The sequence below is a fragment of the Pelophylax lessonae genome (genome assembly GCF_965119305.1).
Source record: "Pelophylax lessonae genome assembly, chromosome: 4".
In the NCBI taxonomy this organism is placed as follows: Eukaryota; Metazoa; Chordata; class Amphibia; order Anura; family Ranidae; genus Pelophylax; species Pelophylax lessonae.
In genome coordinates, this window is record NC_138771.1 from 301,422,474 (window position 1) to 301,449,425 (window position 26,952).

Genomic DNA, 26,952 nt, shown 5'->3' on the forward strand with positions numbered 1-26,952 from the left:
CCATAATCCCCCTCCACCAACTGATTCAGACCAGTGCACAGAGCAAGGTTCATAAAGACATAGATGTGCAGGTTTTGGGGTGGGGGAACTTGACTGGTTTGCACAGAGTCCTGACCTCAACCAGATAGAACACCTTTGGGATGGATTAGAGCACAGGCTGTGAGTCAGGCCTTCTCAGCCACATCAGTGCCCTGACCTCACAAATGCATTTCTGGAAGAATGATCAAACATTCCCATAGACATACTCCTAAACCTTGTGGACAGCCTTCCCAGAAGAGTTGGAGCTGTTATAGCTGCAAAGGGTGGGCCAACTCAATATTGAACCCTACGGACTAAGACTGGGATGCCATTAAAGTTCATGTGCATGTAAAGGCAGGCATCCCAATACTTTTGGTACTATAGTGTAGATAACTCACAGGGTTTTTCTTTTTTCATTTCCTACTCTAGCTAAATTAAAAAAAAAATGGTTTAGGGAGTCTGGAAGGCTTTGTTATAATGCATCTTATTATTAAATGATAAACCAGTCAGATTTAAATCTTCTACAAACTATATGTAAATCATGCATTACATAGCATGGGGAGTTTTATGCTTCCACATATAACCCTAGACTAGGTTTCCAAAAAAAAAGGAGTTCTGTGAAAGTTTTTTCAGAATAATTTGTAGCATGAGAGTGGGTTTTGGAGTTTTATTTTTTCTTTGACACATGGCTTCACATTTGTATTCTTTACCTGCTACAGTGGACAGGGAGAACAACATACTTGTCACCAAGCGTTTGCATTAATATTAAAGTGGATGTAAACCCCATACATGAAATCTGACCTGGGCACATCTATCTGTAGTGTTTACTTATCTCTGTCCAAAGCCCTAAATCCCATTCTTTCTGCTGCTCCATTCCTCTGTTATCAGCAGGATAACTTCTGACAAGCTCTCCAACACAGGAGATTAAAGCAGCTGAAAATTTGTGTCAGGAAAGGGAGAGACAGATAAGCAGAGAGCTTGTCTATTAACAGCACATTGTCTATTAACACTTGTCTATTAACAGCACAGCCAATTAGTTCACACACAGTGTATGCCACAGTGTATGTACTCCCCTTCCACTGCTGAATGAGGAAACAGAATTTGTAACATGATGTGCACTTTCTAAAGAATATAGAAAGCTGAAGAAAGCAGACATACATGTAAAGTAGATTTGTCTTATCTGTGTGTATCATCTGAGGCTGTTCACTTCACTGGGTATATGTGAGGGTTTACATCCACTTTAAGTTTCACAAACATTTAAACAGTATGCCTTAGATGGGCATAGGGCTAGTATTTTTGAGAATGAAGTCCACACTTTTTGGTTTTCACTTACTGTGTTTTTTAGTACTGTAATAATACATTAAAAGAGTGGTTTGGGTGCCGATTGAGTGACTGGGTTGAAACTCACAGTGAATAAGTTCTGCCCATGAATCTAAAAGTGAAAGTACCAGCGCTACTAAATATGAATTCTCACAAAAAAAAAAAATCGAAATAGTATAATTAATATTAATGATCGTGGCAGCTATATCCAAGCATGTGAATTACGGCACATAAAAAGATTATATAAATAAAGTGTTACAGCGCGACTGATCCAAATAAGGTGTAACAAGCAAAAATGATATGTGCAAAGTGTGCAAATGGGTGCCCTATTGCAAACCAAAATCAAATATTGCTATATATACTTGTAAAGTGCTCACATCATTAATAGATGTATACCTAACATAAATACAAAAAATATGTACAAAAATGCAGATATACTAAATTACCAAGTGTAAAGTGCTACTACAATATTAGTGTAAACTTTAGCAAGATGCATCAAATAAATGCAAATTGGCAAAAACAACACATATTACATATGATGCGTCACGCTAAAGTTTACACTAATATTGTAGTAGCACTTTACACTTGGTAATTTAGTATATCTGCATTTTTGTACATATTTTTTGTATCTATGTTAGGTATACATCTATTAATGATGTGAGCACTTTACAAGTATATATAGCAATATTTGGTTTTGATTTGCAATCGTATATAGGACACCCATTGGCACAATTTGCACATATCATTTTTGCTTGTTGCAGTTTATTTAGATCAGTGGCGCTGTATTACTTTATTTATACTGCCCATGAATCTGCCTTACTTAGATTCTCATATTTGGGGCATCAGTTCATTCACTGCAATCTATGTCTACAGCAATAAAATGTTAGTGCTTACATATGATGTACTAGGCCTCTGTTGCATTTTCTTAGGAACAAGAACTTTATCAATTAAGTGCACCACACCATTAGTTAGGACAATCATCTCCTCCCCTGATGCTAATTTGGCATCTCCATTCAGGACTAAAGTATTCTGAAACAGAAAAGAACAATGATCTTCTGAGAAAAAACATACCCATTACATGAACACAAACATCAATTATTAAATAAATACGAAAAAAGTATACATGTGTACCTAAAAAGGACCATTCTTGCAAAATATTAAAACCTACCATAAATATTTCAGGAAAAGTAAAAGCTCCTCATTTAAAATGAGACAGTGTCTTTCAATTACATAGCTGACCTACATGCATGTTGACTTAAAACGTATGTGAACCCAAAATGTACAATCTGATATATACATGCTTCCTTGCTATACTCTTTTCTTTTTATTGAAGTTTTAAACATAGCACAAACATGACACCTGTAAAGTGACAACACAAAAAGAAAAAAGAAATACAGTAATACCTTGGTTTGCGAGTAACCTGGTTTACAAGCGTTTTGAAAGACGAGCAACATTTTTTTTTTCAATTTGCCTTGATACGCTAGCGCTGTCTTGATATACGAGCAGTATTAGACTCACAATGTTAAAAGTTGTTTTAGCAATGCGAACGTGGTTTAGTACAGTATTAGCATGCCATCCCCTCCGATACATAACCTTATGTGTTCTTGTGTCTGTACTGTATAAAAAAAAAGCTGATTTCTACTGTATCAGAGCGTCTCCCGGCGCTCATGTGACTCCTCGTCTCTCTGCTCTCCCTGGCGGGTGGGGTCGAGCACTCCCGTTGACGTCATCCGGGGAGGAGAGAAGCAAAGAGCCAAGGAGTCACATGAGCGCCGGGAGACACTCTGATACAGTAGAAATTAGCATCTTTTATTTACAGTACAGGCACAGGGACACATAATGTTATTTAACAGAGGGGATGGCATGCTTCTACTGTAAAGACAAGAACTCACTGCTCAAGGTGGTGTGATTGCCTGAGGACCAGTGTTAATTTCGTCGACTAAAACCGACTAAAACTTTTTCGTCGACTAACATAATTCAGATGACTAAAATACGACTAAAACTAAAATGGCATTTTAGTCTTAAGACTAAAATACGACTAAAACTAAAAGGGCATTTTAGTCTTAAGACTAAAATACGACTAAAACTAAAATGGCATTTTAGTCAAAAGACTTAACTAAAGCTAAATGAAAATTTAGATTTTGAATATTAGATTTTTCACTCCAGGACCAGCAGTAGTATATAATAAGTTTGGAAATTGTAGAGAAATGCTTAAATAATGCATTACAAATTACAATTGAACTACACCCATTCGATTATAGATGACTAAAATGAGCTTTAGTCGACTAAAATGTAAGATATTTAGTCGACTAAAATATATTGGAGTTTTAGTCGACTAAATACGACTAAAACTAAAACACTTGCAGAAGACTAATATGGGACTAAAACTAAAATGCCATTTTAGTCCTAAGACTAAGACTAAAACTAAATTGAAATTTGCTGCCAAAATTAACACTGCTGAGGACTCATTGTCCTCAGGCAATCACACCACCCCTGTGCATGCCCCGGCTCGCCTCCGTGAAAACTTGATAAAGGAAAAGCAATTGGCAGCACTCCAGGTTGAGTCAAAATCCAGATTTATTGACTGGACATCCAAATATGACAATCGTGACAAGGTAGACGTGTTTCACACACTGACTGTGTGCTTAATCATTACCAATTACCAGTAATGATTAAGCACACAGTCAGTGTGTGAAACACGTCTACCTTGTTACGATTGTCATATTTGGATGTCCAGTCAATAAATCTGGATTTTGACTCAACCTGGAGTGCTGCCAATTCCTTTTCCTTTATCATGCTTCTACTGTACTTATAGATACCAGCATATCTTTATTTATACCAATAAATGGTTGTGGAAGGAATAATCTGAGGTTCTATTATTTCTTATGGGAAAACTTGCTTTGATATACAAGTGCTTTGGATTACAAGCATGCTGCTGGAACGAATTATGCTCGCAAAACCAAGGTATTACTGTAAAAAAGTAAGAAAAATCATAAAAGAGTCATACAACACAGCACAAGTGGCCAGCATGGCCCTGACTAATAGTAGAGGACTATCTCAGGAGAAAATCCAACTACAATTCCACATAAAGAATTATTTTCTTTTCATAATAGTATTATACACTACCGACTATGGCATCCAGATATAAAATCAACTCTTCACAGATAAATCCCACATGTAACACTGACTGATACATATTACCAATTAGATTATAAACCTGAAGCACTACATGCGATTTTATGGTATTGATAAACAATTGAACTACATATTCAAAAAGAGACAGCTCTCACTCTGATGCAGTAGATGCATCGCTCACCCAGCCTCCCCGTATTTTTTCCATTAACCCTCTACCGGCATATGTAGCCTTATAAAGAGGTAGGGCTTTGTTTATTCAAGCCTTCCAGGCAGTGATGGTTGGAGTATTCGATTAAAAAAAAAAAAAAAAATAATGCTTTTTCTCGCATAATATAACAACAAGGTTAGGAGAGTTTGGATGACGTTTTCAGGAGGCTAAGGGGTCAACCAATCCCAACAAGCAAATCTCCACAGGAGGGATTATATAGTTAATGTTGTGACAGAATTTACACTTTGTACTACATTGAGCCAAAATGGTTGTATTTCCGTACAATCCCAAAATACAGTATCTCACAAAAGTAAGTACACCCCTCACATTTTTGTAAATATTTTATTATATCTTTTTATGTGACAACACTGAAGAAATGATAATTTGCTACAATGTAAAGTAGTGAGTGTACAGCTTGTATATCAGTGTATATTTGCTGTCCCCTCAAAATAACTTAACATGCAGCCATTAAGGTCTAAACCGCCGGCAACAAAAAGGAGTACACCCCTAAGACAAAATGTCCAAATTGGGCCCAAATAGCCATTTTCCCTCCCCGGTGTCATGTACAAAGACAAATGTGTCTTGCTTACAGTCAAGCATGGTGGTGGGAGTGTCATGGTCTGGGGCTGCATGAGTGCTGCCAGCACTGGGGAGCTACAGTTCATTGAGCGAACCATGAATGCCAACATGTACTGTGACATACTGAAGCAGAGCATGATCCCCTCCCTTCAGAGACTGGGCTGCAGGGCAGTATTCCAACATGATAACGACCACAAACACACCTCTAAGTCGACCACTGCCTTGCTAAAGAAGCTGAGGGTAAAGGTGATGAACTGGCCAAGCATGTCTCCAGACCTAAACCCTATTGAGCATCTGTGGGGCATCCTCAAAAGGAAGGTGGAAGGTCTCTAACATCCACTAGCTCCGTGATGTTGTCATGGAGGAGTTGAATAAGCTCTGGTGAACTCCGTGCCCAAGAGGGTTAAGGCAGTGCTGGAAAATAATGGTGGCCACAAAAAATATTGACACTTTGGGCTCAAATTGGACATTCCCACTTAGGGGTGTACTCACATTTGTTGTCAGCGGTTTTGACATTAATGGCTGTGAGTTGAGTTATTTTGAGGGGACAGCAAATTTACACTGTTATACAAACTGTACACTCACTACTTTACATTGTAGCAAAGTGTTATTTCTTTAGTGTTGTCACATGAAAAGATATAATAAATTATTTACAAAAACGTGAGGAGGTGTACTCACTTTTGTGAAATACTGTACATGGATAAAATTTTCATGGGAGGTATTACATCGCCAACGGCTAGGTGACCAAAAAATATTTTAGCCAATCTGGCTGAAGTTAAATAAATTATGTGCAAGAATGTATATTGGATAAGGTCTCTTGCTCCAGTCTAGTTAATGAGGAGTCACAAATATTGTCCCAATCATCCGCATTCATGCTAGGAAAATTCGCCAACCAAGTATTACAACAGGGTAGAAGAAGCCTGGGAGTATCTACAAACAGTTGCTCCTTTTAAAGGGTGTCTTCCCTCTAAGGCCTCTAAGTCCCCCAAACGCACTACTAAACCTGAGGAGCCTAACTGAGTCTGAACTGCAGGTAGCAGAAGAGGTGAGTAGCTCAAAGAATGAGTTCTGGCGCTACTCCAAGGTTGTAATCTCCTGGGATATCCTTATACAGAGAGTGCACAGATGCATGTAAAAGAGAATGTCTATAACAATACTGTTCGCCCAATCCTAAACACTGGATAGCTTGTAGGTGAATAGAAAAAATGAAGGATGGCGCTCAGATATGTATATTGCTGACAAATGACCCCAATGGAGACTTGGATTGGACAGTCTAATAAAGATTTAATGAATAAGTCCACAATGGTAAAGACAATGTGTTAAAATAAATCGTCCTACCAATCCTTGAAGCCTCTGTGTCTCCTAGCTGCTTGTGACAGGGATCCCTGGTGTTGGTCCTGGGGGCCTGGCAGCTGCGTTTGACAAAGCTACAAATGTAGCGAAACATGTCGTTGTGGCAATTGGGAGGCTCTGTAGAAGCGAGTGCATTCAGTCCTCCGCTCCCCTTGGCCTCCAGGTGACCCCTCTGCCGGCTGCATACGGACTTCCGGCCGATCACGGTGACGTCATCCGCGTGCGCCTCCCGGTGCTCACGGCGGGCACTGGGTGAGCACAGCGCAGAGGCTCCGGTCTAGGAACGCGGCCGCACACTGGACCGTGCGAGCCCCCCCCCCCCCCGCTTTGGACCTGTTCCTTTCTTCCATCTGCCAGCCCCACTCTTTCTTATCAGCTGCCAGGCCCCCAGGACCAACACCAGGGATCCCTGTCACAAGCAGCTAGGAGACACAGAGGCTTCAAGGATTGGTAGGACGATTTATTTTAACACATTGTTTTTACCATTGTGGACTTATTCATTAAATCTTTATTAGACTGTCCAATCCAAGTCTCCATTGGGGTCATTTGTCAGCAATATACATATCTGAGCGCCATCCTTCATTTTTTTCTAAGCAGAAGAGGTGAGTGCTATTTATGCTCTTTTCTTAATTATGTCCCTTATTGTTTATTATTTCACCTGATGATCCAAAAATAATCTTCTCCAGGACTTCCTGACAACAATAACCATATGTAGATGAAGGCACACCTGATAATGCCCTTTGGCTCAAGCTCTGCCTCTTGTGTCATGTAATTATTTTAGTTAAAACAAATTTTGGAAAATGCTATGGGAAGGAGAGTCTGGGGTTGATTTACTAACTTTTTTTTTTTTTTTTTTGGTCAAAGCTTATTTAAACAAGCTGAAGTTAGAAGCTGATTGGCTACCATGCACTCACCAGTGTAGGTAAATAAACCCTACTGTCTGATTTATATGCAAAGCAACTTTTCAACTGCACAGGGCACAGACCACCAACTAGTTTTTTGAACTACTGAGAACCTTCTGTACCCTGCTTACCCCTGAAGTTCTCACACATGGCCAAAGCTGGCCAAAGGAGGAAAACAAATAATGAAAACAGTTTTCACGATTTGTAAATGATGAGGCATGCCTGGCCCTATAATTGCCATTATGGTATTTACAGCCCTGGAAACAATGCTTGCTGCCAGGTTCTCAAAGCAGGAACAGTGTTATCACTCGATGAAGCATGCTCTTGGTCAGAACTACAAGCTGACATGCAGTTGCATAGTTTAAGGCTAAATCACACATGGAGATGAGCATACTCATTACCTGGGAAGATGCTACTGTTACTTTTTCACCCTGCAGGGAAGTAAATGAGTTCATTGTTGAGAGGTCTTCCTTGGTGAACTGGGCACAAGCCACAATGTGATACAAAAGAACCTGCTCCATCATTCCTTTATTAGTCCAGTCGGTAGTCTGTACAGTAAACAAAACAACAAATAATAGCATTGTACCATTATAGACACATAAATATGCAGATATACTTTATATGCTAAAAATGTAATTTAATTTTACCCGTGGATCATTCTTCAAAGCATCATTGGTGGGAACAAACACAGTGAAGGGGCCAGCTGTTGAAAGCTCATTAAGAACATTTGCCTACATAAGATAAATGTCAAAATGTCAGTCATACAATGCATATATCTGTTAAATAGAAGGAATTCTGTACTGTCTGGCTAGATTTTTGTTCTCTCGTACATGGCAAGACAGTTCTCAGAGTTTCATTTACAAGACATATTGGGGTTGATTTACTAAAGATAAATAGAGTATTCACTCTGCAAGGAAATTTAATCTGGCATGGGATTATTTTTGCTAGTTTAGTAATAGTGGTGAAAATGTAGTTTGCAAAGAATACACAATTGTGTGCAAGGGAAATAAAAGAAAAAGTATTTTTGCTTGCACATGGTTGGATGAAATATGTCAGCAGAACTTCATCTCATTCACTAAGCTAAGGGAAAATTCCCTTGCAAATTGAGCAGCCTATGCTTGTGTCTATTATGGGGGAAGATGGTTTATTCTGATTTACAAGCCAAAACAGCTTGTAAGGAAATATAATTATTAACATGTGCAAATATGGTATATCAAAAACTGTGCTTGTATATATAAATTTAAAAAATGTTGTAAAGTAGCAACCACACTATGAAATATTTATCATAGTCAAGACAATGTCTTGTGTGACAGAAGATACCACATATGACGAAACATGTAGGGAAGCTCTACATGCTGCCATCACCACGTTACAGGAAGTGACCCAACAGTGTGTATATATGCTGGACTGAATTGTTTTTTTTAGGCTGCATAACAAGGTTTCCATGTCTGTAAGTGGGATTGAAGCTTAAATAAACATAGTTTATGGGATTTTACACTATGTGGAGCATCTGCTCTTTTACTTCTCTTTAGGCATATATGGTAACACAAGAGTTAAAGGAGGATCTATCAGGGCTTTACCTTGTCTGGCCAACATTTGAACTTGGAAAAGAGAGTGGGAAACGTGACTTGCAGAAACACCATATGCTTTACACCCCTGGTCCTCAACCCTGGTCCTCAGGGCCCACTAACAGGCCAGGTTTGCAAGATAACTGAAATACATCCCAGGTGATATCATTTGCTGCTCAGTGATTGCATTACTCTAGTCTGCATCTCCCAAGGTAATACTTAAAATCTGGCCTGTTAGTGGGCCCTGAGGACCGGAGATGAGGACCACTGCTTTACACCATATGATCTGAATGATAGAACACTTTAGGACTCTTTCACACGGGCGATCCGATCAGATCCGCCTGTCAGTTTTTTAGGCGGATCTGATCGGATCCTCCATGCAGCTCTATGGGGCAGCGGATGTCAGCGGAGACACCTCCGCTGACACCCGCTGCCATCCGCATCCAAACCTGTCCGTGAAATCTTCTGGACGGATGGAAACCCTATTTTTCCATCCGTTTAGTAATCGGATCGGATCGGATCTGATGAGAACGGACAGGCGGTCCGCTCTCATCCGATCCCCCATAGAGGGCAGCGGGGGCTGAGACACCTCCCTCTCCGCTCTGCAAGCGGAGACGGAGCTGTCATTCGCCGGCTCAGCGGTGATCGCGGATCGATCCCCGCTGAGCAACACGGATCCGCCTACGGAGGTGGACCGTGTGAAAGAGCCCTAAGGGTTGATTTAAAAATCTGCAGAAACTCTTTTCAAAATCCAGCCAGCTTCCAGGTTTTGTTGTCAAAGCTTAACTAAATAAACTGACGTTAGAAGCTGGTTGGCTATCATGCACAGCTGCACCAGATTCTGAGTGCTTCAGGTTTAGTAAATCTCCCCCTTCCCCTTTGATTGCCATTTTCTTTACAGTGTGGACTTTTTTCACTATAAATTGGGACTTTTTGCTTTTACTTTTATGATATGTTTTATGTTTTAGCACAACACAACTGGTTCAACATAAGTGAATGATAGAAGATAGTTTAACCTAGAAGGATATAATAACCATAATAATCAGATTAGAAAAAGATTAGAAGGAACCTCTTCTGCTCTGATGTAACATCACCCCAATTTATTCATACTTATAAATCACCATGTTAAGTAACCTTGCCATTAAAACCAGTATAGCAAGCATCTTGTAAGTGTGGACACTAATGCTGAACAATGCTCTGTGTACCAAAAAACATCTTCCAATCTTCATGCCAGTGACTAATGTGAACTCTTCCTTTTTGATCACAGGAATAACCTTGCAGAGTAAGAGTTTAATCTATTTTAAAGTATATCTAAAGCCAAAACATTTTATTCTTTTGGACAGAGTAGGGGGTGGTTAAAACCCCTGGCAGTTTTTGTTGCCTTCTCTGTCCAAATGTGGAGAACTCCCATCATTTCCCATTCTGTGAAGACAACAGGAATTTAGAAGAAATTTCTTCAAAGTGAGAGACATCTCCTCTTAGACAGTTCTCACTAGAACAAGTCCCCATTGGAAGATTGTCCCTCTATTGCTGTTGCGGTCACAATGAAAACGTTGGAATTGTCCCTTGGTTTCAGTCCCAGCAACAATGGTTTCTAGAACAAATAGAGAGGGTACATCTCAGCCAACTAAAAAACCTGATGGGTTCAAACCGCTTGCCACACCATTAGGAAAAAATATATATTTAGCCTTAGTCACACCTTAATAATACTTAGCTAATGTTACATTCAATACCTGTAGTAAATAGAAAAAATTTGATGTGTTGGTGTTTTTCCGCAGTTCCTAAAAGAATAGAGATGAATTAATCCTTTTACATTCTACGCAGTCATAACAGGAACACTAACAATTATGTAATTATATAAAATGTCAACATGGTTATTATTATTCCTACTACAACTCCTTTTTTTTAATTTTTAAACCATAATGTTAAACATTTACTTGGTGTGGTGATTGAATGGATGGGAGAGATTATAATTTGCATCAAAGCCCAGACATCTTTTACTTTTAAAAAGATCAGTAGATGTTGAGAACATCTAGTGAGCTCAAAGGCATGCGCACAGGGTGGGCCTGGACACAATCGAATCACCCCATGCGGTGCTGATTCTTCCTGCTTTCTGGTGCAGCCTATCCCCACCCCTGCAGTGCTGCAAGCTTCCCTCATCTCCCACTGGCTGCTGTGGGGGATGTTTCAGGGTTGAGAGCAGGGGAAGGGGCCAGTAAATATTAAATTTACAGTATCCTTGCATTTCTGAATGAACACAGTGAGTGATGTGTACCAATCTCTCCTGTGTTCATTCTGAACCCAAGCATAGTAAGCTATTTTTACTATGCTTCAGTTTGTGAATGAACAGGAAGCCGCTCAGCACAGAGCACTTCTTATTTATTCACTATCTAGAGCAGCTGAGGCTGCAGAGAAAAGGACTGGGGAATCTCTGTCCTCAGTTCCTTTCTCTGTCTCAAAAGTGAGACATCAGGGGTCTGTTTAGACCAGGGATCCTCGAACTACAGCCCTCCAGCTGTTGCGGAACTACACGTCCCATGAGGCATTGTAAAACGTCCCATGAGGCATTGTAAAACTCTGACATGCACAGACATGACTAGGCATGATGGGAATTGTAGTTACGGAACAACTGGAGGGCCATAGTTTGAAGACCCCTGGTTTAGAGGCTTGACATATCACAAAAGCCCCCCAAGGGGCTCCTAAAAAAAAAAGTAAAAAGAAATAAAAAATGATATTGTAAAAAATAATTTAAAAATAATAAAAATAAAAAACTTACATCATCCACTGCCCTTCTGACACCAATCTCTGCTCTACTGACACTGTCCACTGCTCTGCTGATATACACGCATGTGTGTTTGTGCTCTGGGGCGCACACCCTAATGCAGTAGGGCTGCGCACACCAATGAGTGAGCTACTGAGGACAAAGTAGTTGCTTAAATAATAAGGTCAAAAGTTAGTTCCCTGCTCTGCTGTCTCCCTTTTCTCTGGCAGCTTATGTTCACAACACTGGTCCCTAGATGTGTATTGACTATGCTGGCAGTTCTCCTGCTATCTGTCCTTGACTGAGTCACACTTCTTGTTAACATTAACAGTATGATCCCAATTGAAACTGCCAGGTGCCACATAGAGAGGTTGCTTGGGGGGGTCTGTAGTTACACCCCTGTATTCATGTGTCAGAGTTCAAAAGATTTTCTATGACATTGATACACTGCTGTTGAAGACTACATACCTCATAGATGTTGCCCTTGCATATTATTCCATCTCCAATGTAATTAGACTTGCATGTGCAAGTTCTTTGTGCTGGGCCAGTATGGTTACATGTAGCGTACTCACTACAACCACCATTTTTCTTTAAAAACATAAATAAAAAGATTTAGTATGAAATATATAGAAAATGTAAAACATTTACCAGTATGTACTGAAATTATGAAAATAAGCTGGTCATGAAACATTATTATAATCAGTATACACAAACATAGGAAGAGATGTGTTCTAAGAGCCGAGATTATTCATTCGGCATCGTTCAAATAGTAGTTGTTAAAGCTAATCAGACTGTTCTTGGGTTTCTGGAGAGCAAAAACCAAAATCAAATCTCTATTTCTACGGAATATATTACTATTTTTGAACCATTATAGTTAAAAATAACTGTCATAGCTTTTCCACAAAAAAGATGTATTTAGAATTTAAATTGCAAAAATGATAAAAACTATAATAATACTGTGATGTGTAAAAGAAGTGCGCTGGAAAATTAAATAGAAAAGCTGCGACCTTAGAAAAATAGAATGAACAGAATAGATATATATCAGGTGCGCTAAACTATAAAATTAATATCAAATATATAATTATATGGTGATATACCAATGATAAAAATATGGAAAGTCGGAGGACAAAACCTCCTTCACAATAAGTGAGTCACAAAACACAACAAAAACAAATGACATATGGTTGACAATATGTGAAAGGAAATAAAGTCCAAAATGATACAAAGTCATTCAAGAGTGTATCCAAAAAGTGGGTCCATGAATAGGGTGTGAGAGTCCAAAATCATAAACATCCAACATGCATGTGAAATGACTCCAGGGTGCAAAATTCAACACAATAGATGTGTGCAGCGAAGACCTCCACCGTGAATGAATAAGCCCCTTACCAGATGGGATAATACAAGGGCGTGTGTATTATCAGATCCAATACCACTATATAACCCAGGGAAGGTGAGAAAAAGCCCCAACTCCTTCTCTCCAGACAGGAGAGAGCAGGTGAGTCTCTTACCAAATGAGTCTTAATTCTGGGCAAATAATAATAATACTGTTGGACAGCACAGTGCCTTTGTGATTAGCACTTCTGCTTGGAGCACTAGGGTCTTTGGTTCAAATGCTAGCCAGGATAACCAGAGCCTTTGTTTATGTGGGCTTTAAGCATTCTGGCTTCCTATGACATGGTGGTAGATTAAAGTGATTGTAAAGTCTCGTTTTTTTTTCTATTAAAAACACAAGCATGTTATATTTACCTGCTCTGTGCAGTTGGTTTTACACAGGGCAGGCCCGAGCCTCCTCTTCTCAGGTCCCTCTTTGCTGCTCTTGGCCCCTCCCTCCTGTTGAGTGCCCCTACAGCAAGCAGCTTGCTATGGGGGCACGCGACTCGAGCTGCAGCTCTGTGTATTCATTCCGGCACAGAGCTGTCTTTTGGCCCTACCCCCTCTTTCTCCAGATTGGCTAACTGAGTTTGATTGACAGCAGCAGGAGCCAATGGCGCAACTGCTGAGTCTCAGCCAATTAGGAGAGAGAGTGCCGGATGGCTGAGCCACTCGTGGACATCGCTGGATAGAGAGGGGGCTCAGGTAAGTATTAGGGGGGCTCCGGGGGGCTACTGCACACAGGAATCATTTTATCTTAATGCATAGAATGCATTAAGATAAAAACCTTCTGACTTTACAACCACTTTAATTCAAAATTGGCCGTGTAGGGTATGTATGCATGTGAAGTAAGGCAGCTTTGAGGGCGGGGACTGATAGGAATATACAATATGTAGCTTGCTGGTGATACATAAAATACCAGTAATAATAACTATCTAAAACATACTCACAGTTAAACATGGGTTTATAGGCTTGCATTTTTGACCATCTCCATTATATCCTTGTAAGCAATTACAGACAGACTAAAAGAGAAAAAATAATTTTACTACTAAAATTGATTTTGGTGTTGCAACATTTATATTGTACCTTTGTTGACTATGTACAAGCATCTTAAACCCCAGCTCTGGCCATTTTTCCCTCAGCTTTAGATAGAACGAGGAAGGGTTAGAATCTATATCTAGGTTTATTGCTGTCAGGGTCCCCTTTCGGGCTATTAAAAAGCTAAAAAATCAAGATCTCTGAATGGAGGAGGGTGGGGGGGGGGGGGTTATCCATCATATGTCCAACCTCTATTTTTAGATCCTGTTTAATTTAAAGAAGTCTTAGTATGGTCTATAAATGGAACAGCTGGACGGAAAGGGTGGGCTTAGTCAGGCTCTCTTGATGAAAGCCTATGACAGCCTGACAGTAACACACTGACACACCTCGGATTGATTTACTAAAACTGGAGAATGCAACATCTGGTGCAGCTGTGTATTGTAGCCAATCAGCTTGTTCAATCAAGCTTTGACTAAAAAAAAAAAACCTGGATGCTGATTGGTTTATATGCAGAGCTGCACTAGATTCTACCTGCCTAATTTTAGTAAATTAACCCCATGGTGTCAGCAGGACAGGAAATAAGAAAGAATTGCCACAGAGAGCAATGAAATTCTGATGAAGCCTTCACTGTAATCTAAACTAACAAAAAACAATTTAGTTGGAACTGGGCTTTACATTAAGAATATATATATATATATAATATTACCAGTATGGGGAGCACTTAATAATAATATAATATAATATAATATAATAATAATAAAATTAACAAAAGGCTATCAGAAAACAGTGCTTTTAGATGTAAGAAATTGTATATGAATCTTGATTTGTCCTACTATAAAAGTAGCATTCTTGTTGTGTTTTAACATTTGGTAACTGATAGTGGTGCGCTGAATACAAGTAAAACTTGTTTTGGTTACCGATATCTGGAAGGGATGTGTTTACCTTATTTGGACCAGTTTTGGTACATTCTGCATTTTGATCACATCCACCATTATTTACCACACATGGGTCAATTTCTAGGAAGACATAAGATAAAAGCAATTATGCCAGAAGACTACAAAAAAACATATTGGCTATTCTGGGTACATTGATTAAAAACAGACCCTATTTCCGACCTGGATAACATCTGACTCCTAGAACTAGCTTGATCACTTATTATCTACTACTTAGTTAACTACAGTATGTGAGAAGCATGGTAAAATTTATAGCCCCCATAAACCTTCCAAGATCAAAAAGAATGAGATAATTATTACTTAAATAGGTTAGTATCCTTGATGATATTTTTTGATGGTTAAACTTGATTTGCTTCTCAGGATCCTTAAATAAATAGACATAAAACTAAACGTAAACTTTGCAATCTTTTGACTTCCTTGGACATTTTAAGAAGAAAATGGTCTGCTGGGAGTGATAGCACCCACTAAATTTCTTCACTTTACCATCCTTACCTTTCTATCTTCTTCAGGTTTTACAAAGAAGAGAGTTTTCCTTTACTTATATTGTACTATTATATATGTAACACGTGGATTCTGCATTCTACCCAACTATACCAACTATAATAGCTGCTGTAAATAATATTATTAAAGATTGTATATTGTGCATACAAAGTACTGTATATACCATTAATACCTGCAATAAATATAACTAATATCATTGTGCAATGAAAAAAAGACCCATTCTATTGGGCTAGAAGGAAACTTGGCATGGTTTACTCCAGAGCAAATAAAGAACCGAACATTTCTGCTTACTGGGCATTAGAACACAGCGCTGTTTGTCCTTCTTACTTATAAGAGGAAAAAACAACATGGTGTCTGAGTTTTGCCACTGGGATGCATATTGGAAGTTGTTGAATTATCAGCACGTTATTGTGGAATCATCAGCACTTTGCTACGCTATAACTAGAATTCTGTCCACTTGCAACAGATGTGGGATATTTTAATGGGCCCTGACATGTTGGAGGGATTTAGAACTATAATAAATGTTATTATATGATTTTTACTATTTATATGATAATCACTATTTATATGATATAACTGCAAGTGAAGACAGTGAAAATGCCAATCCCTCACTCGTACAATGCTTATAAACACTTGCTGTGGAGGTATTATAGTACGGCTGCTGTGGTGTTCTTTCGTTCATACATTTAATTGATTTTTTTTATTTAGGTTTAAATTGATTGTTTTTGCACTATACTTTTATAATCATTGTAACTACTTATACAGTATATTATTTATTCCCAAATTTATTTTAATTAATAATAGTTATATTTATTATGGGTATTGGTTGGATTATATGGGTAGTACTGTAGTTTTATAAAAAAGTGGGGAATCCGTGCTGTGGATAAGACTAGCCTGGCTGCAGCCTACCTTCAATATATAGCCCCAGTGAGGTTATATAAATGAGAAAAGGTGAAAAGCAAATCTCCGATCAGAGCCGGGATCACTACTGCTACTGCCTGCCTTTTAACCACCTCTGTTTGTGAGTACTATTGCTGTATTTAATAAATTATATTTTTAGCAATACTTCACTATGTTGGCCCTTTTTTCTTCCTAGTGATTTTGGGACCCCTATATGTAATCATACTTATTGATGCCATTTACCTGCGAGTATTACTTTAACCAAAACCTATGAGGGAAGAAGCTACTGGATGCCCATACACCATATTGATGCCTGTGATCTGAGGGAGATATACCATTGAGCATTACTACGCTTATTACACCTGTAGGGGTAATTCCATCTGGTGAGTGCGGTCTTTATTGAGAGGGGAGCACAATAGTTTCCTCATCTGCACCTGTCACCTTTGGACCACCCCAGGATCTACAGCCTATGGGACTCCAGTCAACTTATATTTTTTCACTATTACGGACTATTGTTTAAAGTGCACTCTTGCACTTTTGCACCGAGTCACCTTCATATTTATTTTTATATTTATCGTCATGGACTATTGTTTATAGTGCGTTAGGTCACTTTTACACTAAGCCACTTTATATTCATTAGAGGCTATTCACTGAGTCACCTAATTTATTTGTCCTTTGTCTACATTTTTTCATTCTATTATAGAGTATTTATTGATTATTGTTTACGGCACTATATACACTTTTTTGGATGTTAATTTTTGCACACTCCAATATTATTGGTTCTCAGTACATTTATTGTTGGGTAACCATGCACTTTTGCACCATGTCACCTTAACATGTCACGTTATATTATTTGATGCGTTTTATCTGTGCTAATGCATTTATTGCCTATATTATAGTGGAATTTTATTATTTTTTACTTTTATATATTTAATTTGACCTTTATTTTTGTGCATTATCACATTGGATTGGATATCACACTTGTTTAGGCAGCGCCACTGTAGTTTTATACACAATTACAAATTGCCTTGTAGTATTATGACCCTATCATTCAGAAAACACAATACATTACTGTATTATGATTCAATTAAATTACATATTGAAGTTTATGTTATATATAATTTTATGTTAAAGCAAACATTGGTGCTATCAACAATGAGCTATGCAGCTTATAAATAGCTCTCTGATTTATGAAACAAAAACTCCAGTCTGTTCCCGGATACTCAATTATTTCCCCATTGGGCACCACCATCTTTTCTGTCACACAGTATATACTGTAGAAGGTAAAGCCAGGCTGTAAATCACAACCCACACATATAATACCCCTCCTTCCTTCCAGTAACAGCCACTTATAAACACTACCTTCTCACAATGAAAGTCTGTGAGTTCTCCAACTCACTGAAGACAATGCACTCTCTATATTTAATACAATAATAATAAAAGTAAAAATATGAAAGTCAAATAAAAATCAATTCAAGGTACACATTGCTATAACGACTCAAAAAATATTATCACTGAAAATACACTATACTTTTCCTTGAACTAAGGAAGTATGGAGTTTGATGTTGGCTTCATATATGCAATGTACATACACTGCACTATACAGTATGTATAAAAGTTAAAGCCTCTTTACTTCATTAGCCTATCAATGTTCTAATTTGCCCTGTATTATCAGCCCAAAGAGCAACCTTAAGGCCCCATTAAGACTAGGTGTTGCGGAAATGCACTTTGCTGCCTGTGGGTTTTTTTTTTTGCGCATTTTTTGTGCAATGCGCATAGGGCAGCCCTTTCAGTTGAATGGGCTGTCCGATGCATGACAAACACACCAAAGAAGCACACACGCCTTTATGCCTGGAAAGCTTTGTGCTTTTTAACCATGCTCTTTGGCGTGTTTGTCATGCATTTTGTCATGTGACAAAATGCACATCTGCTAGCTGCATTAGGGGTGCCATTAAGAATTAATGTCAGCAAAATGCGCGTTTATAGCACGTTTTTTTGCATGTTCTAAGAGCGCACACATAAAAACATGTTTCTGCGCACGTTCCAGAATGCACATCCACTGGAGAAGCAATGGACACACCTTTGGACAGCAGCATTGCCAGTATGGGGAGAGGGTAGTGATAGATGTACTAGTAGATTTAGAAGCACTTGCCTAACAAATAAAAGCTGAATACTTTTTAAGCAGTTACAGCAACAGTTTTTTTTTTCTTTTAAAATAAAGGTTTTACATATATAAATAAAAGTTTACAATTGTAACCTGTCAGTGTTAAGTGGTTTGTATGAGCACTCTAACTGTCACTTTTGATGAACAGCTTGGTCTGTTGAAGGGAGTTAAAAAATAACAGACTTACTGGCCGGATAAACAGGTGAAAATAAAGAAAAGAAAATCTAACAAAAATAAACAAATGCAGCCACCACATCTAAAAACTGGTAAGCTGAAATATTAATTTTTGGGGGGTTTAATACTGCTTTGTACTGATACTGACAATGCAATGATGTTACTAGCTCGTTCTAGCTGTACAGTGAAGGTATATGGTTACTGCTTTCTTCAGTGAAATGGTAACCGTGTATCAGGTCCCCTCTTCCCTTTGAAACTAAAACCAGGACATATTTATCAAAATGGCACATGTGGACCAGTGCATAATGCAGCAGACTACATTAGGGGGCAGCACTGAGCCTCAATATTTACAAACTGATCATTTTTTCTTATTATTTTTCTTATTTTTCTGTAGCCATTATTATTTTTCTGTAGCCATTACTGAACTTCTGTGGCCAAATCTGCAATTTCATTGTGTGCAGGAAATGTTGAAAGCATTTAAAAGACTCACTAATATTAAGCTTCTTTTTTTGTTGGTTTTTGCAGTAAAGAAAAAAAAAAAAAAAGAAGGAAATTGGAATAAAAAACAGACAGCATGCTTCCTCTCATTCTAGAATTGTTTGTACTAAAATATTAAGAGGACACCAGTTGCAGATCTTGTCCAAATATGGATTGCACAATAGATCCTGGCAACTCCTCCAATTGCTTTTATGTGTAAATGTAAGCAATAAAATATAGCAAAGAAGACTGAAAAGAGGCACTTGCCATTGTTTAAACGAGAATTACAACTTTTCTGGTTTTATATTCAATTCAAAATAGTGTAAGATAAATGCTCACATTTCTGTACATACATACCAAGACACACTATGCCATCTCCGGTATAGCCCTGTTTACAGATGCAGTTCCTGTTGCCTGGGGTTGTCTTACTGCAGTCTGCATATGCTGAACACCCACCATTACTAGTTGCACAGGCATCAATAGCTAAAATAAAACACAATCATATTTTTGTTATGTTATTGATAAATGCTGCAGTAATCATATGAGAAAAGGCAAAAGATTACTTGTGTTGAGCTGTAATATCACAAACGGGATTATAAACTTACCGGCCACTTTATTAGGAACACCTATTCAATTGCTTGGTAACACAAATTGCTAATCAGCCAATCACATGGCAGCAACTCAATGCATTTAGGCATCTGGATGTGGTGAAGACGACTTGCTGACGTTTAAACCGAGCATCAGAATGGGAAAGAAAGGGGATTTAGGTGACTTTGAACATTGCATGGTTGTTGGTGCCAGACGGGCTTGTCTGGGTATTTCAAAAACTGCTGATCTACTGGGATTTTCCCACACAACCATCTCTAAGGTTTACAGAGAAAAATATCCAGTGATAGAGGCAGTTGTGTGGACGAAAATGCCTTTTTGGTGCCAGAGGTCAGAGGAAAATGGAAAGACAGCTATAAAGGCAACAGTAACTCAAATAACCACTTGTTACATGCAGAATGACATCTCTGAATGCACAACACATCGAACCTTGAAGCAGATAGGCTTCAGCATAAGAAGACAACACCGGATGCCACTCCTGTCATCTAAGTACAGGAAACTGAGACTACAATTTGCACAGGCTCACCAAAATTGGACAATAGAAGATTGGAAAAACATTTCCTGGTCCGAGTCTCGATTTCAGCTGCGACATTCAGATGGTAGGGTCAGAATTTGGTGTAAACAACATGAAAGCATGGATCCATCCTGCCTTGTATCAACAGTTCAGGCCCATGGTGGTGTAATAGTGTGGGGGATATTTTCTTGGCACATTTTAAGTCCCCTCAGTACCAACTGAGCATCGTTTAAATGCCATGGCCTACCTGACTATTGTTGCTGACCATGTCCATCCCTTTATGACTACAGTGTACCCATCGTGTGATGGCCACTTCCAGCACCATGTCACAAAGCTCAAATCATCTCACCACCGGTTTCTTTAACATGACAATGAGGTCACTGTACTCCAATGGCCTCCACAGTTACCAGATCTCAATCCAATAGAGCACCCTTGGGATGTGGTGGACCGGAAGACTCGCATCATGGATGTGCAGCCGACAAATCTGCAGTAACTGCTTGATGCTATCATGTCAATTTGTACCAAAATCTCTGAGGAATGTTTCCAACACCTTGTTGAATCTATGGCACGAAGAAGTAAGGCAGTTCTGAAGGCAAAAGAAGGTCCAACCCCTTCTAGTGAGGGGTACCTAATAAAGTGACCGGTGAGTGTATATTTCAGTTAATTATGTTTGTGATAGGTTTTGTCGGGATTATTGGGGATTAAATAATAGAAAAAAAAATGGATTTAAAAAGCCATGTATATTCCATCTTATGTATAGGGATTTTGAACAGTGCAGCTTCCATTTTGTTTTGGAGGTGAATGAAAGTTCATATGTGTTCTTTTGCAAAATGTCTGTTACAAGAGAGAGTAGAATTTCAACAGAGATCTTTGTATTTCTTTTAAAATCGTAAATAAGGGGTACATAGACATCTCATCAGATAAGACATAATGGTAGAACCAGACGTTTGTCTGTCTGTAAGTATTTAACAATGGACAATGGCTCAGTGTACTTCATCAGACATTTAAACTATAAGTGTTAAAGATACATTATCATGTGTGAGAAGATATTAGCAATAATTATGTCATATTATGTAAGGCATATACATATTTAGAAATTATCTGTATATCATATTTTGGGTTTATATTCTTACAGTAGTAATCTTACTTAGAATACTTTTCTATTAAGTGTAAGGACATGTGTATCTTGTAACTAATTACCTCATTTCAGAGAAGTTTGTGTGTAGGTCTAGTGTAAGTTTTTATGACCGCTATAGATCTTCCAATCCTAGCCTAAATGTCTGAAGTGTGTGACAGAATCTAAATAATTAATGGATCTTCACTGGCCAGACAGGTCAAAGGTCATCAGATAATAAGGGTGGCCTAATTATTATATATACCAAATCTAATGAACGGTACAATGTTGCCTCCTGTGGAGATAATACCAAATGCAGTCTTGTGGTAATTCAGTATTTTCCAATATAAATATATATTGTATTATTAATAATTATCTTTATAAATGGCATTACTTGCCAGAGTACATGATGGAGTTAGATGGACATTTATGTATGTACTGAGAGTATGGACAAGTTTTTATGTTGTGTTTTATGATTAATCTTGAATTTAAAGAAATCATCCTTTAATTTTATTATCCGAAGTATTGGGTTAATTATTAGGAGAGGTGTGACTATGACCTCACCAGTTAATGGATAGAATATCCCAACCAATGGGGATAATTTTCCTCCCTCTGGGTTTAACTTATGGTAATTTTAATAGTCCTTTGTTCATACTATATAAAAAGGAGAACCCAGATGTAATTATTATACATTATTACACTACTGACAACACACCTTACACTTGCAACATACACACTACTACGTCCATCTATAGACTCATCTAGACATACTCCATCTTGCTCCATCATTTATCTGAAACTTGGAGGGAAGCCACCATCTTGGGAAGGCATCCATCTTAGGACTCTGGTAACGACCATTTGAAGCTAGCAGCCATCTTAAGTGTGGTAAATATGCTTTGCTGTGTTATTTGATTTTATTCAATATTGTTTATTTCTTTCCTTATATGTTTTATATTGCATATTTAAGAGTAATAAGATTACAATCCCAGCCGTATAAACCATAGTAAATTTTTCTCTAAAAAGCGGATTTTTGTTTTTACACATTTTTATTAATATCAGATTTAGTGCATTATTTGCAATTTTAGTTTTCCGTTTTGCGTAGCTTATTCTCGCTCCATCTGCAGTGGAATGACTATTGGATATGCAATTCGCAGACAATGGGGTCTGTTTATATAGAACACTTACCTATGGTTTATGCTATACCTGGGGAGAAAAGGTAATCTTGCTTTCACTTTTATTTTCATTATTGAGCTAAACCTCACATTGCATTGATTGTTTGAAGTTTGTATTTTATGTAGAGTTATCTTTTTGTGTCATTTCCATTTTGATCATTTATTGTGAATACATGTCTTGTGAATAAATATTTTATATATATTCCATACTGTAGACTGTCCTCACTAAGATTGGTATGTGCTTTTAAAAAGAAATTAATCAATTAAAAAGAATTCGCTACATATTGATTTGTGGAAATAATTTGAGATTCTCCTACCTCACAGATCTTTGCTTATTGACATAAATAGACACTGTTCTATTCAGAGCAGTATAAATATTCTGACAGTTTGTTACTGTAGGTTATCTATCATATGTAAATAATGAGCGTAACATACAGCCTAATATTTTAGAGTCGTGTATTCCAAACTACATACATTTGTTTCAGGCTTGTTGATCAAGAGTATAGTGCGCAGAAACAATCCCAGGAATTCATAAAGCCTGGCGCAGTAAGATTTTGCGTAAGTGTCTTGCATGCATTCTAAAAATGGTGCAGCCTGCGCCAAATTCATGTACCTATCTAGAATTTGTACTTGAATTTGGCACATGCTGTGCCACTTTTAGAACACATGCAGGACAATTTCGCAAAATCTGTCTCTGTACTCCAAAAGAAAGTTTGTTTTAAGTAGCTCCACCAGTTACAAACTGTCAGTATTTTATTTTGAATTTGGTGCAGTTGTTGCACCACAATGTAGAAACAGAGAACTGCCTGAATTTGGCACAGTATTTGCGGTCAGAACCAAAACTGTTGCGAATAGTTATTGAATTGGGTGCAACACGTTAACAAAAATAATTAATGGCAGAAAAGTGGTCAATGAATCCCCCCCCCCCCCCCAATGGCTTCTATGGAGTAGTGCTAATAACCTGGCTCATCATACCTTCCATTCAGGTAATACAAATCTAAGAAATTAAAAATAAAAGAAATATCTGCGCTAAAACAAGTGATGTTAAATAGACTAATAAGCTGCTAGCATAATTTTTGTTGATTGCAAAAACACATGTATACATGGGCATCCGCAGGTAGGGGCAAGGGGGGGGCAAATGCCCCCCCTTGGAATCCCAACTTCCCCTTTTAAGTGGTTGTTTATACCATCCTGTCTGTTCTGTTTAGTAATCATGTGTGCCTGTGTGTCTGTGTTTTAAAAAAATAAGCTGTTCTTTACCAGTTTTCAGAGGGCCGAGCGCCGCTCAAGTGACCTGTCTGCTCTCTCCTCTCTCCGGCTGACAGCTGCCTGCAGCGGGCGGGGCCAAGGATTCCTCACTGATGTCAGTTGGGAGGGAGGAGGAGGGGAAGAGGAGAGGAGGAGAGAGATGGCGGGTCACGTGAGCAGCGAGTGGCACTCTATACTTGTAAAGAATGGCTTATTTTTATAAAAAACAGACACAGGGGCACACAGGATTATTAAACAGACTGTAGACAGAATATGAAACGTTAAATTAAACTACAGCAGCAGGAGAGGAGGGGGGGGGGGCAGGGCACTGACACAGGAGCAGACAGGCAGGGAGGGGGGGGGGGGGACAGAGGAGGACAGGAGGGCTGCGGATGATGGAGACACGTAAACTGACCACGGTGTCAGGGCTCAGTAGCCATGGTACTGTATACCTTGGTCAGTTTACAGAGGGGAGGACATAGCCAGGCATGATCAGCCAGGTATTTTAGGTGATAGAAGGGGCCAAATTACACAACAAAGCACTGTGCTGTATAACATGCTTTAAGGGAATATACTCAAAATAAGCACCTCCCCTCCACCTTAAAATTATGCCCTCCCCTGAAAAAAGTTCTACGGACGCCCATGCATGTATATAAAAGTCCAAATGCAGCGCCGCAAAGGTTGTTCTTGTGAAGGATCCTGGAAAGTTCAGTGAAAAGGAAAATTCCTCACCCACCCACTCTAGAATTCCTGTGCATTGTTACACGACATATCCAGCCAACAAGGGTGGTCTGCTTTTATGTTTCTACCTGGATTGATTCCTGCCCAGCTGAAGCGGTTAATGTGAGGGTATACATCTGATCACTGCCATTGTTTATGGTTCATTTCTTATATGCCTGGCATCCCTTTTGACTCTGGTAAGGAGATTTGATTGGCACTGTGGTATGTTACACTTTTCACACTGAAGCTGGTGTTGGGATTTCGTCCTTCCATCCTCTCTTATAATCATGGACTGTCATGTTCTGGTTTAAGCGCAGCATTTGGACTTTTAAATATAAATCTAAAGTTCGTAACCTTCCCCGAACTATTGAAAACATAGACATTTTTTTTTCCTGGGGTTGAACTTTAAATATGTAGTTTTTAGTAGCTTTTTCCATAATGATTAATAAACTTTTTTTTTTTAAATTCTGGATTTAAACTTACCTGTACAAATGGTGCCATTTCCTTGAAAGCCAGAGGCACACTGGCAGTAAGCAGTTCCATCTGTTTTCTCAAGACAGCTGACAGAAGAAAAGAACATCGGAGTGACTTAACAGACCATGCTAGTTGTCATCATAACCTTCTAACATTATAAAAGGCTAACTCATCAAAGTATAAAAAAACTCAAACACCCCAAGTAAAATAAAGGGAAATAAAATGTTTCATATAATTCATTCAAAATCAACATCGTAACTACTATCATATCTCAAAATTGGCTTTTTTTTTTTTTTTTTAGTGCTTTCAAAGCAATGTCGTTTTTAAATTTTAATATTAGAGACTGCAACTTAAAAAAAAAAGTATCCTAAAAGGTGTAGTCCAAATGGAAGGGTAAGCATATACCACATAATCTGGCATCGGAATCTGTCTCCTTAATGAACAATAGCGAGAATGAAGTAGAGAGAGAGCAGTACATTTACAATGACACTAAGTTTTGCCGCGGGAGTGTGTGTTTGGAGCTGGGGGTGACACCATGTTTTACCGCGTGGGTAGAGGGGCGAGTGGGGCGCTGGGGGTGATACCATGTTATACCCCACCAGGTGACACCAACCCTAGTGACGCCACTGCACCTAGGAGGCCAATATTGCTTATATAACAGTAGGTGCAACATAAAATGCTTCTGAAAATTAGAACTGGTACTTGGAAGGAGGCAATGGTGATGGGTTTTAAACACCCGAGATTTATGGAATACATCTGTATTTTCAGAACGGATGCATGCTTTCCATCATAGTTAAGTGACTGGAAAAAGCTTAGAAGAAGTTATGGAGAAACTGGGAGCACTTTACAAATGTTACTTTATGTACTTTGCTAATGATAATCTTTTAGATATATGTAGCTCTATATATTTTACTTATAGTTAGGGTTTATATAAGAAAAAACAACATACTTTGCACTGGTGTGGCAGGCTTTATTGCATTTATCCTCTGTGATTGCTAAAAGGAAAAAAAAAATAGCTTTAAATATTTTCATAAAATATATCACATATATGAAAAAGATGGGGCCATCCAGCTACAGTGTGTCCTTCCTGGCACTTTACTGTGCCCAGGAGGGACAGGTTCAGCATCCAACCCCACTGCAGGCACTCTATTAAAGTCTATGGCAGGTTGTGTCTGGATAGGGCTGAACACTGTAATGAGTGGTACCAGTCTTTAGAGCTCTGTGTATTAAGGAACAAGGTGAGCACCATGACACCTATTGCAAAAAATACATGGATTTGATAGATATGGATATGGATATATACATACTCCATTAATGCAATTTGTCTTCATTGTAAAAATAATATAAAGTAAAGTAAAAATACAGCACCATAGATGTGACATTTGCTTTTATTTAATTGAGAATTCTATGAAGACCCTACTGCTTACATGACTGAGCTAAGGGTAGGTGGATTCATGGAAGTGAAACCTACGTGAATCATCCGTCCTTACTCGAGATGGCATGGCCATGGCTAGGAGGTGTTTTTCAAAGTGAAAAACATTGGGACATGGAGTTTGGTTTGAATATTAAAAATGAATTGAATAGATTTTTTGTCTTGTGGTGCTCTGATGCAGTGTAGTTCCGTTTTATGGTGCCTAATGTCATGTGCTAATCTCTTCTTTAAAAAAAAAAAATGTTATCAT

The 26,952-nt window shown here is 38.4% G+C and overlaps 1 protein-coding gene across 1 annotated transcript in view; it reads right to left on the bottom strand.

Moving 5' to 3' along the window:
• Positions 1-26,952, bottom strand: part of STAB2 (stabilin 2) — a 218,552-nt gene that overhangs the window by 58,397 nt on the left and 133,203 nt on the right. The window contains exons 40-49 of the mRNA XM_082254467.1: positions 26,220-26,265; positions 25,280-25,356; positions 19,780-19,905; positions 15,196-15,269; positions 14,166-14,237; positions 12,313-12,432; positions 10,817-10,864; positions 8,163-8,246; positions 7,917-8,063; positions 2,233-2,367 (exon numbers count right to left, since the gene is read on the bottom strand). Of these exons, the coding sequence (XP_082110593.1) occupies positions 2,233-2,367; positions 7,917-8,063; positions 8,163-8,246; positions 10,817-10,864; positions 12,313-12,432; positions 14,166-14,237; positions 15,196-15,269; positions 19,780-19,905; positions 25,280-25,356; positions 26,220-26,265 (929 nt within the window). The remainder of the gene's footprint in view (positions 1-2,232; positions 2,368-7,916; positions 8,064-8,162; positions 8,247-10,816; positions 10,865-12,312; positions 12,433-14,165; positions 14,238-15,195; positions 15,270-19,779; positions 19,906-25,279; positions 25,357-26,219; positions 26,266-26,952) is intronic.